Source organism: Rhinolophus sinicus, chromosome X, assembly GCF_036562045.2.
Source record: "Rhinolophus sinicus isolate RSC01 chromosome X, ASM3656204v1, whole genome shotgun sequence".
Taxonomy (NCBI): domain Eukaryota; kingdom Metazoa; phylum Chordata; class Mammalia; order Chiroptera; family Rhinolophidae; genus Rhinolophus; species Rhinolophus sinicus.
In genome coordinates, this window is record NC_133768.1 from 45,209,409 (window position 1) to 45,226,817 (window position 17,409).

Genomic DNA, 17,409 nt, shown 5'->3' on the forward strand with positions numbered 1-17,409 from the left:
CTGTGTTTATTTCCAGTGGAATATGGTTTCCAGTGGATGGTAGAGTTGGTAAAAAGGGCATCATGGGGGAGGAAACATTAAACAGTTCTAGTATGAGTTTGTTCATTCATTTAATAAATGTTTATTAAATACCTATTTCACGTCAAGAACTGTTCAGTAAACAATGGAAGTATGGTCCTGACTCACAAGAGTTAAACGTGGCTGTTTAAATTTAAATTAATTATAATTAAATACTGCAGTTAAAAATTCAGATCCTCAGTCACACTAGCCACATTTCAAGTGCTTAATAGTTAGTGACTACCATATTGGACAACAGAGATATGGAACATTTCTATCACTAGAGAAAGTTCTATTGTAAAGAGGGTTGAGGGTGTAGGAGGAAATAGAATAGATGACCAAAGGGCTTACAATCTGGGTGATAGTGAAGGATACCAGTAGCTAAGAGATGTGTTGGGATTAACAAGCTTTGAGATTCTGGGTGGCATTTTGGCATGAGGTGTTTACTTGCCAGTGACAACAGAAAAAAGGTGACCTTGTTGTAGCCTATTCCAAACAGTGTAATCCCAGATGTGAGCTGTTGTCTTTCTTTACCTTTATTTGCATCTCTCAGGTGTGGCCATCTGGATGGGGACTCTAAAGAAGTATCCCCTGTCTTCACCCAGTTCCTAGACTGTATCTGGCAATTAATGGAACAATTTCCCTGTGCCTTTGAGTTTAATGAAATCTTCCTGCTGGAGATCCATGACCATGTTTTTTCTTGCCAGTTTGGGAACTTCCTTGGAAACTGCCAGAAGGATCGGGAAGCTCTGAGGTGAATACAGTTTTTGACAAAACACTGAATAGGGAGAGGGGCTCAGTGCAAAAGGAATGTGTACACCACCCTGATTTGGGGAGAGGAGTTCAGGAAAGGGGAGGAGATGACAACTATAAAAAAGAACTTTTGAAGTGTGAAGCACTCACTGTTTGCATGGGGATTCCTCAGAACCTCAGATTCCTCATCTGTAAAATATGGATAATAACACCTCCTTTTTGGAGCAATCATGAGGAACCGATAAAAAATGGATGTGCAAGGACTTTGTAAACAATCAGTTACTGTGCAGACATGAGTAGCCATTATCTGCAGTCCTTCATCATTTGTATTAGAGAGCATGAAATGGCAGCTCATAAGCGAAATGTGGCTCAACAGGCATGTTTAGTCTGTGGAGTATTTTTTAAACTGTAAATTAGTTGTCAACATTTTAATATCAGTCTATTTCACATAAAAATATAGTTATTTTAGGATTTTGTCCTAAATAGAAAAGCCATTATGCCAAGATACTGTCCTGAAAAATCAGGAGGTCTGGCAACAATGGACCTGTGTTTTCTCTTGGCCATTATCAGCTAAAGCTGAATAGCAGCTTCTCAGTGTGGATAAGGCAAACTCCCTTGTGTTTGCCATAGTCTCATCACCCCCTATAGTTTATTCTTAGCCCTTTTCTAATGTTATCTTCCCAGCTCCCGTGGGTGGTTGAATTTTCATTCAATTTAAACTCTAACATCCCCACAATATCCAAAGTGTAAACTCTTCTTGAGGTAGACACGATAAAGTTGCTGTGAGCAGTATTCTATGTTTTAGAGTTAAAGAGATAGACAAGGAAGAAGCTGTCTCACAATGCACTCTTATTTCACAGCTGTTGGTCAAGTAGCAGTTAGCTGAAGTTCTCAGGCCCCTTTATGACGTATCCTGGATGACATCACTTCTCTGATTCCATTTTGTTGTCAAAACAGAGAACAGTGATGGATCTTGATGCTTTAACATTTGTACTCACTTGGTAGCTTCTGTGCATATTTCTCTTCCTTTTTGCAACCAGATCTTTCTTACCCTCTCCCTAAATGCTTTTAGACACATTCATTCTGTCTAGCATTAAATAACACCCATGATCTTTTCCATCTTCTTTTTCTATCCTCTTAAAATGATATATCCTAATATATCCTAGACCCATTCCACAATCAAATTTGAATCTCCATATAAAAGTACAAAAGTTCAACATTTTAACACATATTAAAATAGTGATTACTTAAAAGAGGCAGAAGTTTCATTCATTCATGAAAGGAAAAGTATAGGCTCTAGAATCAGAGAGACCTTGGTGCAAGTTTTGGCTATGTTACTTCCTGGAGATGTGACCTTAGCAAATTAATTTAAAAAAAAAAAAAAGATTTTATTGGGGAAGGGAAACAAGACTTTATTGGGGAACAGTGTGCACTTCCAGGCCTTTTTTCCAAGTCAAGTTGTTGTCCCTTCAGTCTTAGTTGTGGAGGGCGCAGCTCAGCTCCAGATCCAGTTGCCATTTCTAGTTGCATGGGGCACAGCCCACCATCCCTTGCGGGAGTCGAACCAGCAACCTTGTGGTTGAGAGGACGGATGCACTCCAACCAACTGAATCATCCAGGAGCTCAGCAGCAGCTCAGCTCAAGGTGCCATTTTCAAGCTTAGTTGCAGGGGACGCTGCCCACCATCCCTTGCGGGACTCAAGGAATTGAACTGGCAACCTTGTAGTTGAGAGCCCGTGCTCCAACCAAATGAGCCATCCGGGAGGCAGCTCAGCTCAAGGTGCTGTGTTTAATCTTAGTTGCAGGGGGCGGAGCCCACCATCCCTTGCGGGACTCGAGGAGTTGAATGGGCTACCATGTGGTTGAGAGCCCACTGGCCCATGTGGGAATCGAACCGGCAGCCTTCAGAATTAGGAGCATGGAGCTCTAACTGCATGAGCCACCGGGCCGGCCTAGCAAATTAATTTTTGTCTTATTTTCTCATTGCTAATTTAGGGATAAAATTTAATGAGGTATTTTAGGTAGAGTCTGGAACAGTGTTTGACACATAGTAGATAATAAATGTTAGTTACCTTACCTCTGCAAGATATTTTTTTTCTGTTTTAACCAACAACAAATGAGAAAGACAGATATACAGGGCTTTAGGCCTCACCAGAATGGTCTGAGGATTATAAAAGTTAAAAGACTACAATTTAGGTCCTGCCACCCATACCACTCCTCTTTGTTGTCTTCCTTGAGAAGGTATGTTCCAAATGACCTTCCCCTGCATGGTTATATGCAGCTTTCATTGGGGACCACTGCAACACATGATTTTTGAGGGGTTAACTAAGGGGCTTCCTTGCTTGGTGAGCAAGGTCCCATGGTCTCAACTAAGGTATGAGACATAATGTTGCACATAAATATCGCAGTCTTTAGCTGCCAATCTAGGATAACTTACAAATATTTGCTAATATATGTTACCATTTGGAAACAACATCATAGAAATGGCAGTCTGAGGTGAGCCTCTTGAAATCTCCCCTGGAATTTACAACAAATTGAAGAGTTATGATTCCACACAGGACTTCCTGTACAGCAGACAGGCAAAACTAAGAGATGTACAACTGAAATCATCTAAAGGTGGGCTAGCTGGGCAAGCGGGTGAGGAGGGAAAGAGGAAGTACAGAGACATGGCTGCGCAGGATGCAGACCGGATTCGGAGCTCTGAGCCACCTGCATTCCAGAGCTACTGCAATCGCAAGAGAGGGAAGAATTTGGACTGCTAGCACTACCCTTATGTCCACAGTCCCGCCTGAGGCATCAGCATATGACACGGCTGAACCCAACCCTCATGGCAGAGAACTCAGAACAAAGACTGAGGGAAGAAAGGTGAAAACTGGTTTAAGCCCTCACTGCCAAGGAAAGGATGGAAGGCATAGGAACAGAGCCTAGCCCAAACACCCACCCTCCCAGAGCTCGCCCCACCTGTCTGTCCAGTGCTAGAAGCAAAACAGTAGCAGTGTCAGATCAAAAGAACAGAATAATTGCAGTTCTCAGAACTGTAGCCCACAGCCACGGACTGGCTGCCCAACTAGTTCCAGCGAAGGGAGGAGGCTGGGGTGCAGGATTGGCTTTACTAGTGTTCACCGCCATTGCTCAAAGTCAATTCTCACAACCCACCCCACTCCTACCCCTACAGGAGTAAACAGAGTCCCTGAAACACAGGCACTGAGACTGATGCAGGAAGAGCTTTGAATTTTCAAAGTGCTCCACATCCCGCATGGATGCAGTGCCCTGAGAACCAAGTGACCTGCTCATAGAGGAGAAGTCCACGATCCAAGGAATTCTCCCCCCTGGCCCATTCTGTGAGAACCTGGAACAGTGCAGAGAAAATATAACATTTCAGTGTGTGAGAAAAGAAAAGGCTGCAGTTGGAGAGAAAATAAAGCATTCTACCAACACGTACTGGAAAACAAAAGAAAGACCTCTTCCTATCAACCTGTTGCAGAACCCACTCCTGTAAATGTCTAGGAAGAGAAAACTAATGCACTAATTGCCATGAATAATCAAGGTAACAAGGCAGCTCAGAAAGAAAATTAAAAGTCTCCAGAAAATGACTTAAAGACATGGAAATATCTGCCATCAATGACAGAGAATTCAAGATGTCAATTCTGAAAAAAAAAAAAAGCTCAACAAGCTGCAAGAAAACACAGGCAGTTTAATGAACTCAGAAACACAATCAAAGAACAAAATAAACATTTTACCAAAGAGATTGAAATTTTAAAACAGAACCAAATAGAATTTCTGGAGACTAAGAACTCAATAAAAGAAATAAAGAATGAAACAGCCAGCTTAGGTAATAGAGTACAGCAGATGAAGGAAAGAATCAGTGACATCGAAGATAGAAATCTGGAAATGACACAGATGGAAGAAGAGAGAGAAGACTTAAGAGTTAAAAGAAATGAAAGAACTCTACGAAAACTTTCTGACTCCATCAGAAAGAGCAGTATAAGAATAATGGCATACCAGAAGGAGAAGAAAGGGAGAAGGGAATAGAGGGTGTATTGAAACAAATAGTCGACAAGACCTTCCCAAACTTGTGGAAAGAACTGGATCCTCGAATCCAAGAAGCAAATAGAACACCTAATTGCCTCAATCCCAACAGGCCTTCTCCAAGGCACATTGTTTTGAAGCTGTCAAAAATTAATAACAAAGAAAGAATTCTCAAGTCATCCAGAGAAAAGAAGATGGTACCTTAAAAAGGAAATCCCATTAGATTATCATCAGATTTTTCAGCAGAAACTCTACAAGCCAGGAGGGAGTAAAATCAAATATTTAAATTATTGAAAGAGAGAAATTATGAGCCACGAGTAACGTATCCATACCCTTCAGATATGAATGAGGAATAAAGACCTTTCCAGACGTACAAGAGCTAAGGGAATTTTCTAAGACACGACTTGCACTACAAGAAAAACTGAAGGAGGCTATTCAACCTGAAACAAAAAAGCAAAAGAATACAAAGTAAAAGAACACAAAAGAATACAAAGTAATATTACAAACAGACAGACTGGACAGTAGGAACTGGCAACCCACACACCAAATAAGACACAGTACACTTAAACACATCAGACAGGATAAGAAGAAAAAGAAAGCACTTAAGAAAAAGGAGGAAAAACAAGTAACTTGGTAATGTAGTGCAGAGATCAACTCACAGCATAAATAGGGATAATTAGTGACAACAGAAGCATAAAAGGGATGAAAGTAAAGGTCTGAACCAGCACAGGGGCATGGAGACAGTAAGCATGCTGAAGAAATTAAAATATTCTAAATGTGAAACATTTGTTTGCAGAAACTTAATGGTAACCACTCAAAAAAAAAAAAATAAAATAAAATCCAGAACTGAAATATATAACAAAAAAGGAAGAAATAGAGGGAAAAATCATAGAATACCACCACACAGAAATAATAGACAACAACAAGAAGGCAAAGAAACAATGGAGACACAGTCCTCCCAGAAAACCAAAGATCGATTATAGGAAATCCTCACATAGCAATAATCACCCTAAATGTAAACGGACTGAAATCACCAATAAAAGGGCACAGTGTGACAGATTGGATCAAAAAACTAAACCCAACCATATGCTGCCTCCAAGAGACACATCTCAGCTACAAGGACAAGCATAGACTCAAAGTGAAAGGGTGGAAATTGACACTCCAAGCAAATGGTATCCAGAGAAAATCAGGTGTAGCCATACTGATATCAGATGAAACAGACTTCAGGATGAAAAAGGTAACAAGAGACAAAGATGGACATTTCATAATGGTAAAGGGGACTATACAACAAGAAGACATAACAGTCATCAATATTTATGCCCCCAATCAGGGAGCACCAAAATATACCAAGCAACTACTAACAGAACTAAAGGGAGAAATTGACCAAAACACAATTATAGTAGGGGACCTAAATACATCATTGACAGCTATGGATAGATCATCCAAACAGAAAATAAATAAAGAACTAGCAGCCCTAAACGACACATTAGATGAAATGGACATAATTGACATTTATAGAGCCCTTCATCCTTGAACATCAGAGTATACATTCTTTTCTAGTGTACATGGAACATTCTCAAGGGCAGACCATATATTGGGACATAAAATCAGCCTCAGCAAATTTAAGAAGCTTGAAATCATCCCAAGCATATTCTCTGATCACAAGGCTTTGAAATTGGATATCAACTGAAAAAAGAAAGCAGGAGAAATCATAAATATGTGGAGATTAAACAACATACTTTTAAAGAGCGACCAGGTCAAAGAAGAAATAAGAGGAGAGATCAAAAGATACACAGAAACAAATGAGAATGAAAATACATCCTACCAAAATTTTTGGGATGCAGCAAAGCAGTTTTAAGAGGGAAATTTATAGCATTACAGGCATTTCTCAAGGAACAAAAAAATCCCAGGTAAATAACTTTATGTTACACCTTGAAGAACTGGAAAAAGAAGAAAAAATGAAATCCAAAGTCAGCAGAAGAAAGTAAATAATAAAAATCAGAGCAGAGCTACATGAAATAGAGAACATAAAGATAGTAGAAAAAATTGTGACAAAGAGCTGGTTCTTGAAAACAATAAAGTGGACAAACCCTTGGCATACTCACTAAGATAAAAAGAGAATAGACAGAAATTCAGAAATGAAAGAGGGGAAGTGACCACGGATGCCAAAAAAATACAAAGGATTATTCAAGAATATTATGAAAGTCTATATGCCACCAAATTCAATAACCTAGAAGAAATGGATAAGTTCGTAGAAACATAGACATCCTAGGCTGAATCATGAAGTATTGCAAATCTAAATAGACCAATCAACAGTACAGAAACTGAATCAGTCATCTGAAACCTTCCCAAAGCAAAAGTTCGGGACCAGGTGGCTTCACTAGTGAATTCTACCAAACTTTCACATAGGATCTAATACCTGTCCTACTCAACCTCTTCAAACAAATTAAAGTAGAGACAATGCAGTACTCCCTAACTCGTTTCATGAGGCCAACATTACCCTGATACCAAAACCTGGTAAGCAAAACACAAAAAAATAAAATTACAGACCAATGTCTCTGACATATACAGATGCAAAAATCTTAAAAACAAAACAAAAAAAATTCTAGTGAATCGAATGCAACATGCACTGAAAAGATTATACATCATCACCAAGTACGATTTATCCCAGAGGCAGAAGGATTATTCGACATACGGAAATTGATCAATGTGATACACCACATAAACGAAGTAAAGGACAAAAATGATATCATTATATCAGTAGCTGCAGAAAAAGCATTTGACAAGATACAACGTCCACTTGTGATTAAAACACTTAATGAAATGGGTATAGAAGTAAAATACATTGACATAATACAGGCAATATATGATAAACTCTGAGCTAATTAACAGTGAAAAACTGAAGCCTTTTGCTCTATGTTCCGGAACCTGGCAGGGCTGTCTCTTATCACCCCTGCTTTTCAACATAGTATTGAAAATACTAGCCAGAGCAGTCAGGCAAGAGAAAGGAATAAAAGGCATCCACATAGGGAATGAAGAAGTTAAAATTGTAACTCTTTGCAGATGACATGATGCTATATATACAAATCCTTAAAGACGCCACCAAAAAGTTTTTAGAAATAATGAACGAATACAGTTAAGTTGCCATCTACAAAATCAACATGCAAAAATCCATTGCATTCCTATATACTAACAATGAAACCTCAGAAAAAGAAATTAAAAAGAAAAAAAAAAAAACAATTCCTTTTGCACTTGCAGCAAAAAGAATAAAGTCCCTACTGTGTTTTCCCCAAAATAAGTCCTAGTCGGACCATTAGCTCTAATGTGTTTTTTGGATCAAAAATTAATATGAGACTTGGTCTTATTTTACTATAATATATGCCTGGGTCTTATATAATATGGTATTATGCAAGTCCGGGTCTTATTAATTTTTAGTCTGAAAGGTGCATTAGTGCTGATTGTCTGGCTAGGTTATTTCAGGGAAACACGGTAGGAATAAACTTAACCAAGGATTTGACAGACCTATACTCTGAAAAGTATAACACGCTTGTAAAAGAAATTGAAGAAGACACAAGTAAATGGAAAGACATTCCTTTCTCATGGATTGGAAGAATCAGCATAGTTAAAATGGCCATATTACCCAAAGCAATATACAGATTTAATGCAATCCCCATCAAAATCCCAATGGCACTTTTTAAAGAATAGAACAAAACATCTGATTTGTATGGACCTACAAAAAGACCCCGAATAGCCAAAGCCATCCTAAGGAAAATGAACAATGCTGGAGGTACCACATTCCCTGACTTCAGCGTGTACTACAGGGCAACAATAATCAAAATAGTATGGTATTGGCCGAAAAACAGACACATAGATGAATGGAATAGAACAAGAACTCAGAAATAAACCCACATAAATATTGAAAGATAATTTTCATCAAAGGAGCCAAAACATACAGTGGAGAAAAGACAGTCTCTTTAATAAATGGTGTTGGAGAATTGGAAAGTCTTGTGCAAAAGAATGAAACTAGACTTTTATCTGTCACCGTGTACCAAAATTAACTCAAAATGTATCAAATCCGTAAATAGAAGACCTTAAATAATAAACTTCATTAAAGAAAACATCGGTACTAAACTTAAGGACCTTGCAGTCAAAATTGATTTTATGAATTTGACTCGAAAGGCAAGGGAAATAAAAGCTAAAATAAATGAATGGGACTATATCCAACTAAAAAGCTTCTGCACAGCAAAAGAAACCATCGACAAAATAAAGAGGCAACCAACTGAATGAAAGCAGATGTTTGCAAACAATGCCTCCGATATGGGACTAATATCCAAAATATACAAGGGACTCATGCAACTCACCAACAAAAGAACAAACAATCCAGTTGAAAAATGGACAGAGGACCTGAATAGACATTTCCCCAAAGAGGACATACAAATCGCCAATAGACATATGAAAAAATGCCCAATATCACTAATCATGAGAGAAATGCAAATAAAACCCAAAATGAAATACCACTTCACACCAGTTTGAATGTGTATCATCAACAAGACAAATAATAACAAGTGTTGGAGAGGCTGTGGAGAAAAAGGAACCGTCATACTTTATTGGTGGGAATGCAGATTGGTGCAGCTGGTATGGAAGGCAGTGTGGAGAGTCCTTAAAAAATTAAAAATGGAATTACCATATGACCCAGCAATCCCTCTGTTGGCTATCTACTCACAAAATCTGAAAACATTTATCCCTAAAGATACATGTGCTCCAATGTTCATTGCAGCTTTATTTATGGTGGCCAAGACATGGAAACAACTGAAGTGTCTGTCCTTCGATAGATTAAAGGATAAAGAAGTTGTGATATATATACACAATGGAATACTATTCTGCCATGAGAAAAGATGAAATCGTGCCAGTTGCGACAACATGGATGGATCTTGAGATTATAATGCTAAGCAAAATATGTCGGAAAAAATCAAGAACTATATGATTTCACTGATATGTGGTATATAAAACTGAAAACAAAGGAACAAGACAAACAAAATGAAGAAACAAAAACTCATAAACACAGACAATAGTTTAGTAATTCACAGAGTGTCAGGGGTCGGGTGGTAGATGAGGGTAAAATGGATCAAAAATATGTTGATGGAAGGAGAAGTCACTTTGGGTGGTGAACACACAATGTGATATATAGGTCATGTGTGACAGAATTGTACACCTGAAACCTATGTAACTTTATTAACAGTTATCACCCCACTAAGCTTTAATTTTAAAAAAAAATTACCGTTTTCTCTCTGTCTTATACCCTCTGAGAGGAAGAGAAGGTGGCTTGAAATAAAATGAAATACGAAAGAGCCACAAATTCACCCTCTAGGCTGTCTGTTTACTTTAACTTACCAGAATTTTAAACATAATTTCAAGTTGAAAAAAAATTGAAAGGTGATCAGTCCATAGAATTCCAGATTCGGAAGAGACCTTAGAGGTCACAGTATATGAATGGAAAGACAGTCCCAGAAAATGGTATTGTCTTTCCTAAGATCTTTAGCTACTCCACAACAGCAGCTTTACGTAGCATCGCCTGCTTTCCAGTGTCAAAGTCTGTAACTTATTCATTTTAAAAACTGATAAATTCAAGTCCAGATAATTCATTATTCTGTCACTTATTAGCCACTTATTTCTATTTTTTTTCTATCATGTCCTATCACTATGTGTTGAATTGAGTTACTTATTAGTAAAATTTGGCTGATTATCAAGTTCTACAGAACTGTTGAGATTACTTACTTGCTGCTGTTAATTTGTTGGCTTGTTTTTCTTTTTTTGACAGAGTTTGTGAGAAAACCCATTCCGTGTGGCCTTTCTTCGTTCAGAGGAAACCAGATTTCAGGAACCCTCTCTATAAAGGATTCACTATGTATGGTGTGCTCAATCCTAGTACTGTGCCCTACAACATTCAGTAAGTTCCTAAGCTGTCCCTTCCTTTATACCAGCCGGGCCCAGGGCCTCAGCTGCTTTGCCTTTCTTTGTATATCTGCCACCATCTTCATAAGCATGACTGTGGAGTAGGACATTCTCCCCAGATCACCCATTCCTTGCTGCCTCTGAAAACAAGACCACTGTCCTTTTGATTTTCAGGGCTTTGCTGTTACTTGCTTAAGGAAATAAACAAGAAATAATAGTTGATTAATAGTAGTACTACCAGTCAAGATGTGTGTTGCATCTTTCTTTTTTCTATTAAAATTTATTGGGGTAACAATGGTCAACAAAACTACATAGGTTTCAACTGTACCATTCTATAATGCATCGTCTATATATTGCGTATGTGTTCACCACCCAGAGTCAGTTCTCTTTCCATCACCATATATTTGACCCCCTTTCCCCTCTGGTAACCACTAAACTGTTGTCTGTGTCTATGAGTTTTTGTTTCTTTGTTTGTCTTGTTCCTTTGTTGCTTTCAGTGTTATATCTTACATATCAGTGAAATCATATGGTTCTCGACTTTTTCTGTCTGACTTATTTTGGTTAGCATAATAATCTCAAGATCCATCCATGTTGTTGCAAATGGCACTATTTCATCTTTTCTTATGACAGAGTAGTATTCCATTGTGTATATATACCACATCTTCTTTATCAAGTCATCTGTCGAAGGACATTTTGGTTGTTTCCACCTATCTGAATATGTTTATTAATTCTAATAGTTTATTTTGTGTATTCCTTAGGATTTTGTTTATATAAAATCATGTTGTTTCTGAACAGAGATTGTTTTACTTCTTCCTTTCCAATTTGGATGATTTTTATTTTCTTGCCAAATTGTCGTCTCTAGAACTTCACAGAGTATTTTTTGAAATTCCATTATGACTTCTTTGATCAGTTGGTTTTTAAAGCATGTGTTGCTTAATTTCCACATATTTGTGAATTATAATTTTATTCCATTATGGTCAGAGAATATAGTTTTTATGATTTTAATCTTTTTAAATGTATTAAGTTGTATTTTAAGACCTATCATAAGTTATGTGCTGGAGAATGATATCTATTTTTCAAATGATGTGTATATTTTGAGAATAATGTGTGTTCTCCTGTTCTTAGGTATAGTGTTCTAGTATGTCTATTAGTTCTAATGGGTATATAATATTGTTCAGGTCTCCTATTTTCTTATTCATCTTCTGCCTCGTTGTTCTATTCATTATAGAAAGTGGGATATTGAAGTCTCTAGCCATTACTGTAAAGCTGTCTATTTTTCCCTTCAGTTCCATTACCTGTCTATTTCTCCCTTCAGTTTCATCAATTTTTGCTTCATATATTTTGGGCTTCATTATTTGGTGCATATATGTGTTTATAACTGTTATATATTCTTGAGGGATTGACCGTTTTTATGAATACATAGTGTCCTTTTTTTCTCTTGTAATGGTTGTTGACTTAAAGACTGTTTTGTCTTTATTAGTATAGCCACATCAACTCTCCTTTAGTTTCTATTTGTATGGAATATCTTTTTCTATCCTTTCATTTTTTTTAGTTTGAATTTAAAGTGAATCTATTGAAGATAGCATATAGTTAGATCATGTTTTAAATCATGTTTTTAAAATCCATTTTGTAAACTTCGGCCTTTTAATTGGATAATTCCATTTACATTTAAAATAATTCCTGATGAGAAAGGACTTCTCCCACTTCACTATTTTCTGTACATCTTATCTTTTTGTTCCTTAAGTTCTCCATTGCTACTTTCTTTTATATTACATTGATTTTTTAAGTGATTCATTTTAATTCTCTCATCTTTCATGTTCTGCATTTTTTATATACTTTGTTACTTGTCACCCTGGTGATTACAATTAACTTCTTAAATTTATAACATTCTACTTTCAATTTATACTAACTTTGCTTCAATTGTATTTAAAATCTCTATTCCTATACAACTCCATTCCCCCCCCCTTTTTTTTTTTTTTTACAAATTACGTCTTGTACATTGTGTGTCTATTAATGTAGACCTACAATTATTGTTTTTGTAATTTGTTTAAGGAAGAAAAGAGGAATTACAAATCAAAAATACAATATTGCTGGCTTGTGTATTTACTTAATCAGTTATCTTTATCGGTATTCTTCATTTCTTTGCATGGGTTAGAATTCCTGTATAGTGTGTCTTTTAATTTCAGCCTATAGGTCACTTTGTAGTTTTTTATTCTAGAGCAAGTGTACTAATGATTAACTCCAGCTCTTGTTTATCTGGCAATGTCTTAATTTCTCCTTCACTTTTAAAGGATGGTTCTAACCAGATATATAATTCTTAGTTGACAGTGTTTTTTTTCTTTTAGCACTTTAAATATGTGATCCCAGTGCTTTCTGGCTTCTGTGATTTCCAATGAGAAATCAGCTGTTAATCTTCTTGAGGATCCCTTGTATGTGGTGAGTAGCTTCTGTCTTGTTGCTTTCAAGATTTTCTGTCTTTTGATGGTTGATTGTATCTCAATGTGAATGTCTTTGAATTAATCCTACTTGGAATTTCTTGAGCGTTTTAAATGGGTAGGTTCATATCTTTCATCAAATTTAGGATGTTTCTGACCATTATGTCTTTGAATATTCTTTCTGCCTCTTTCTATCTCTTCTGTCATTCTGGGACTACAATTATTTGTGTGTTGGTATGCTTGATAGTCTCCCACAGCTCCCTTAGACTCTGTTCACTTTTCATCATTGCTTTTTCTTTCTACTCCTTAGAGTGGGTAATCTCAATAGACGTATCTTCCAGTTAATTTATTCTTCTGCCTGCTCAAATCTGTTGCTGAATCCCTCCAGTGAATTTTTCATTTCACTTATTATACTTTTCATCTCCAGAATTTCTGTTTGGTTCCCTTTACTAGTTTCTCTCTTTATTGATACTCATTATTTGATGAGATTTTATCTTCCTGGTTTTCTTTAGTTCTTTGAGCATATTTCAGACAATTGATTTAAAGTATTTGTCTAATAAGACCAATGTCTGGGCTTACTCATGAGGAGTTTCTATTAATTTCTTTTTTTCCTGTGAACGTGCCATAATTTCTTGTTTCTTTCTGTTCCTCATAATTTTTTTGTTGAAAACTGGCAGTTTGAGTACTTTATGATAATTCTGGAAGTCAGAGTCACCCCTCTTCAGGGTTTTTTGTTGCAATTTGTTGTTTGTTATTGTTATTTGATTAGTGACTTTTCCAAACTGTATTGTTTTTCATGTGTAGTGACTGAATTCTCCTTCCATTAGCTAAGTGATCAGCTAGTGATTGAACAGAAATTTTCTTAAATGAAAAAAAAAAGTTTCCTGTCTTTGCACATTGGCTCTATGTTGTGTACACCTTCATTGCTTAGCAAGGCCATTTATAAATCTTCCTTAGTCATCACTTCCTGCTGTGCAGAGTCTGAAAGTCAGCCACTGGTAAAGCTTAGGGTCTTTTCGGGTTTGTTCTGATCATACGTGTAGCCATGGGCATGTACTTGGCCTTTTACATGCCATGATATATACAGGAGGATTTCAGTGCCCTTATTTTCCCATGTATCTTCCTCCCAAACCTCCTTGTTTGCAGAATTTTCAATATGTCTGCTGCTTGCCCCATCTGTTATCCCTTGCCTCAGATGCCTCTATCTAGTATATTTACCTTTAAGTTATTTTGACACTGTCCATAAGGCCACTCCAGCCTTGAGGAAGTTCTAAGGTGGGCAAAACAAGCCCCTGAGCCCATCTTTCAGGGGGATTCCAAGGAAGTCAATGTACAACCACAATATTTTGATAACAAGGTCAGTATTGCCCGCTCTGGCATCAGAAAGCCACATTGGTCATGTGAACTGCTATCCCCCAAACTGCTGCTAAATTGAGGAGTGAAGGCTGGCAGGTCCATAAGTCAAAATGTGGTAATACTCTATTACCAAAATTTATAAGCTTTGTTTTTCATTAAACATCCCCCTGGTTGTTCTGAGTTTTGATTAGATTCTGAACTTTCAAAAAAGTTGACTATTACAATTTTTGCCTGCAAAATCATTGCTTTCGTGAAGGGACAGAGTTTTGGAAATCCCTACTTCACCATTTTCAGTGATGCCACCAATGATAGATATTTTTTCTTGCCACCATTCTTCTTCTTAGCTTTGGATATTCCAAATGAGAAATTCTAAGTGAAGTGATGCTAGTTTACAGTGCTTCTTGATAATTATAATGCCAGAAATTCTTCTGTATTTCTTTGAGAAGTGAAAACCAGATTAAGGGGAACACATGATAGACACATTTTTTTTCCCACTAAGTAAAACTAAAACCCTTGGACATTATAAAACCAGCATTAAACTTTGGACAGTGGAGAGATGAAGGCAGGCAAATTATGGTCCACAGGACTAAAGGAACAATGCAGTTGTGAGTTCCATGGGTTTTGTTTTTGCTTCATACAAGTCGCCAGACCTGGAGCTGGAGAAGTTGGCAATCCAGAATCATCAAGAAGATAAAAAAAGCCATAAGAAAAGCTTGCTTTTTCTAGCCAAAGGACCAGAAAAAGGACAGTATAGCAAGACAGAAAATTTAGACAATAAGTTTTAGTGAAACACTACAGAAATAAACTGTGACCATACCCAGCCAGCAAAGGCCAAGTAGGGAGCCTACATTTGTATCCTTATCAAGCTGTAAGAAAGCACCCAAATGTCCCCACATCCACCCCTTCAGTGTGGTGTTGCAGAAGGTCAGCTGGGAAGCTTGGATTTTTTTCTCCACTAGAGACTCTTCCTGGCAATATCAGTAGGGATCATGTGACAGCCTGGACTTACACTTCTACTCAGCAATGATAAGGTACCTCTCCCTCTCCCCACTTGGATGTTATCAAAGGAGGCCTAGTGTAGAATCAGGACTTTGACCACCATCCAGCATTAATGAGACCACTCTGTGGTATCATTGGAGGTCACATGGGGAGAAGTAATGAAGTACTTCTGCACACCCCAACTAGGGTGCTATCAGCATAGCACCAGTGGGATGTCTGAGTCCCCACTCACACCCATAAGTATTGTAGGGGCCCTCCTGAACATAAGTATCAGTGTTAGCCAAGTGGGGAACCTCAAACTGTTCTCCCACCTGACAGTAATGAGGAAGCACCCACAGTTCCTCTGCTAGAACAGTGTCATAGCAGACTCAAATAAGATTCAAATAAGTGCCAAAGTCTCATAACAAAATTGCCAAAATGTCTGAGTTTCAGTTGAAAATTACTAATCATACCAGGAACAAGGAAAAATATAAACTTGAATAAGGAAAGCAATCAACAGAAAGTTAACAGTGATGTTAGAATTACTTAAGATTTTATACAGCTATCATTAAAATGCTTCAACAAACAATTACAAACAAAAGAAAGTATCAGAAAATAAATTGAAGACAAATAACAACAAAATGGAAATGCACAATACATACAATATAAAATACAATAACAGAAATTAAAAAACAATTGGATGAGCTCAATAGCAGAATGGGAGAGAGGAAAGAATCAGTGAACTTGAGATAGAAAAATAGAAGCCAATCAATCTGAAAGAAATACTACTGAAAAAAAATAAACAGGCCCCCACAGACCTGCAGGACAATAACAAAAGATCTATTTGTATCACTGGAAAATCAGAAGCAAAGAAGAAAGAAGGAGGGGCTGAAAAAGTATTCGAAGAAATAATAGCTGAAAAATACTCCAAACAGAACAAAAGACACAAACCTGTAGAGTCAAGAAGCTGAGTGCACATTAAACAGGATAACCAAAAGAACTATACACCAAGACACATCATAGTCAAACTTATGAAAACTTATGAAACCAAGGGAAAAAAAATCTTGAAAGCAGCGAGAAATGAATGACACCTTACTTATAGGGGAGAAACTATTTGAATGACAGCTAATTTCTCATCAGAAATTATGGAAGCCAGAAGGATGTGGTACAACATTTTCAAGTGCTAAAAGAAAATTACTGTCAACTTAGGATTCTGTATCTGGTAAAAATATCCTTCAGGAATGAAGGATAAACAAGACATTCTGAAACGAAGGAAAATTAAGAGAATGTGTCACACTCAGACCTACCCTAAAAATAAAGCTAAAGGAAGTTCTCAAAAAAGATAAAAGAAGGAACCTTGGAAATTCAGAAAGGAAGAAAAACATAATGGGAATAATAAAAATATGAATAAACACAATAGACTTTCTCATCTTGAGTTGTCTAAATTAGGTTTGCCAGCGGAAGTAAACATTATAACACTGTGTTTCTAAATGTATGTAGATGAAATATTTAAGCCAATTATGTTATAAATGGAAAAGGGCAAAGGGATATAAAAAGGAAGTAGGGTTTGTACAGTTCACACAAACTGGTAAAATGGTGACACTAGTAGACTGTGATAAGATATATAAATACAGATATAGATGATATAGATACACACACAATATACTGCCTAGAGAAGGTACTAAAACATCTATCCAAAGATATATACTCAAAGACTATAGATTAATGAAAATAAATTCAGAAATATTCAAGTAACCTACAGGAAGGCAGAACAAGAAAACAGAACCAAGGGAACAAACAAAAATAATGTGGGAGAATTAAGTTCTAAACATATCGTAATTATGTTTAA

General features: G+C 36.9%; 1 protein-coding gene across 7 annotated transcripts in view; it reads left to right on the forward strand.

Moving 5' to 3' along the window:
- ASB12 (ankyrin repeat and SOCS box containing 12) overlaps positions 1-17,409 on the forward strand; it is a 139,021-nt gene that overhangs the window by 57,955 nt on the left and 63,657 nt on the right. For 5 of the 7 annotated variants that reach the window (XM_019718865.2, XM_019718863.2, XM_074323412.1 and 2 more), the window contains 2 exons: positions 611-811; positions 10,658-10,786. The exons of 1 other annotated variant lie outside the window; for it this stretch is intronic. In XM_019718865.2, coding sequence (XP_019574424.2) covers positions 611-811; positions 10,658-10,786 — 330 coding nt within the window. The remainder of the gene's footprint in view (positions 1-610; positions 812-10,657; positions 10,787-17,409) is intronic. One more of the 7 variants, XM_074323415.1, reaches the window with a different exon arrangement.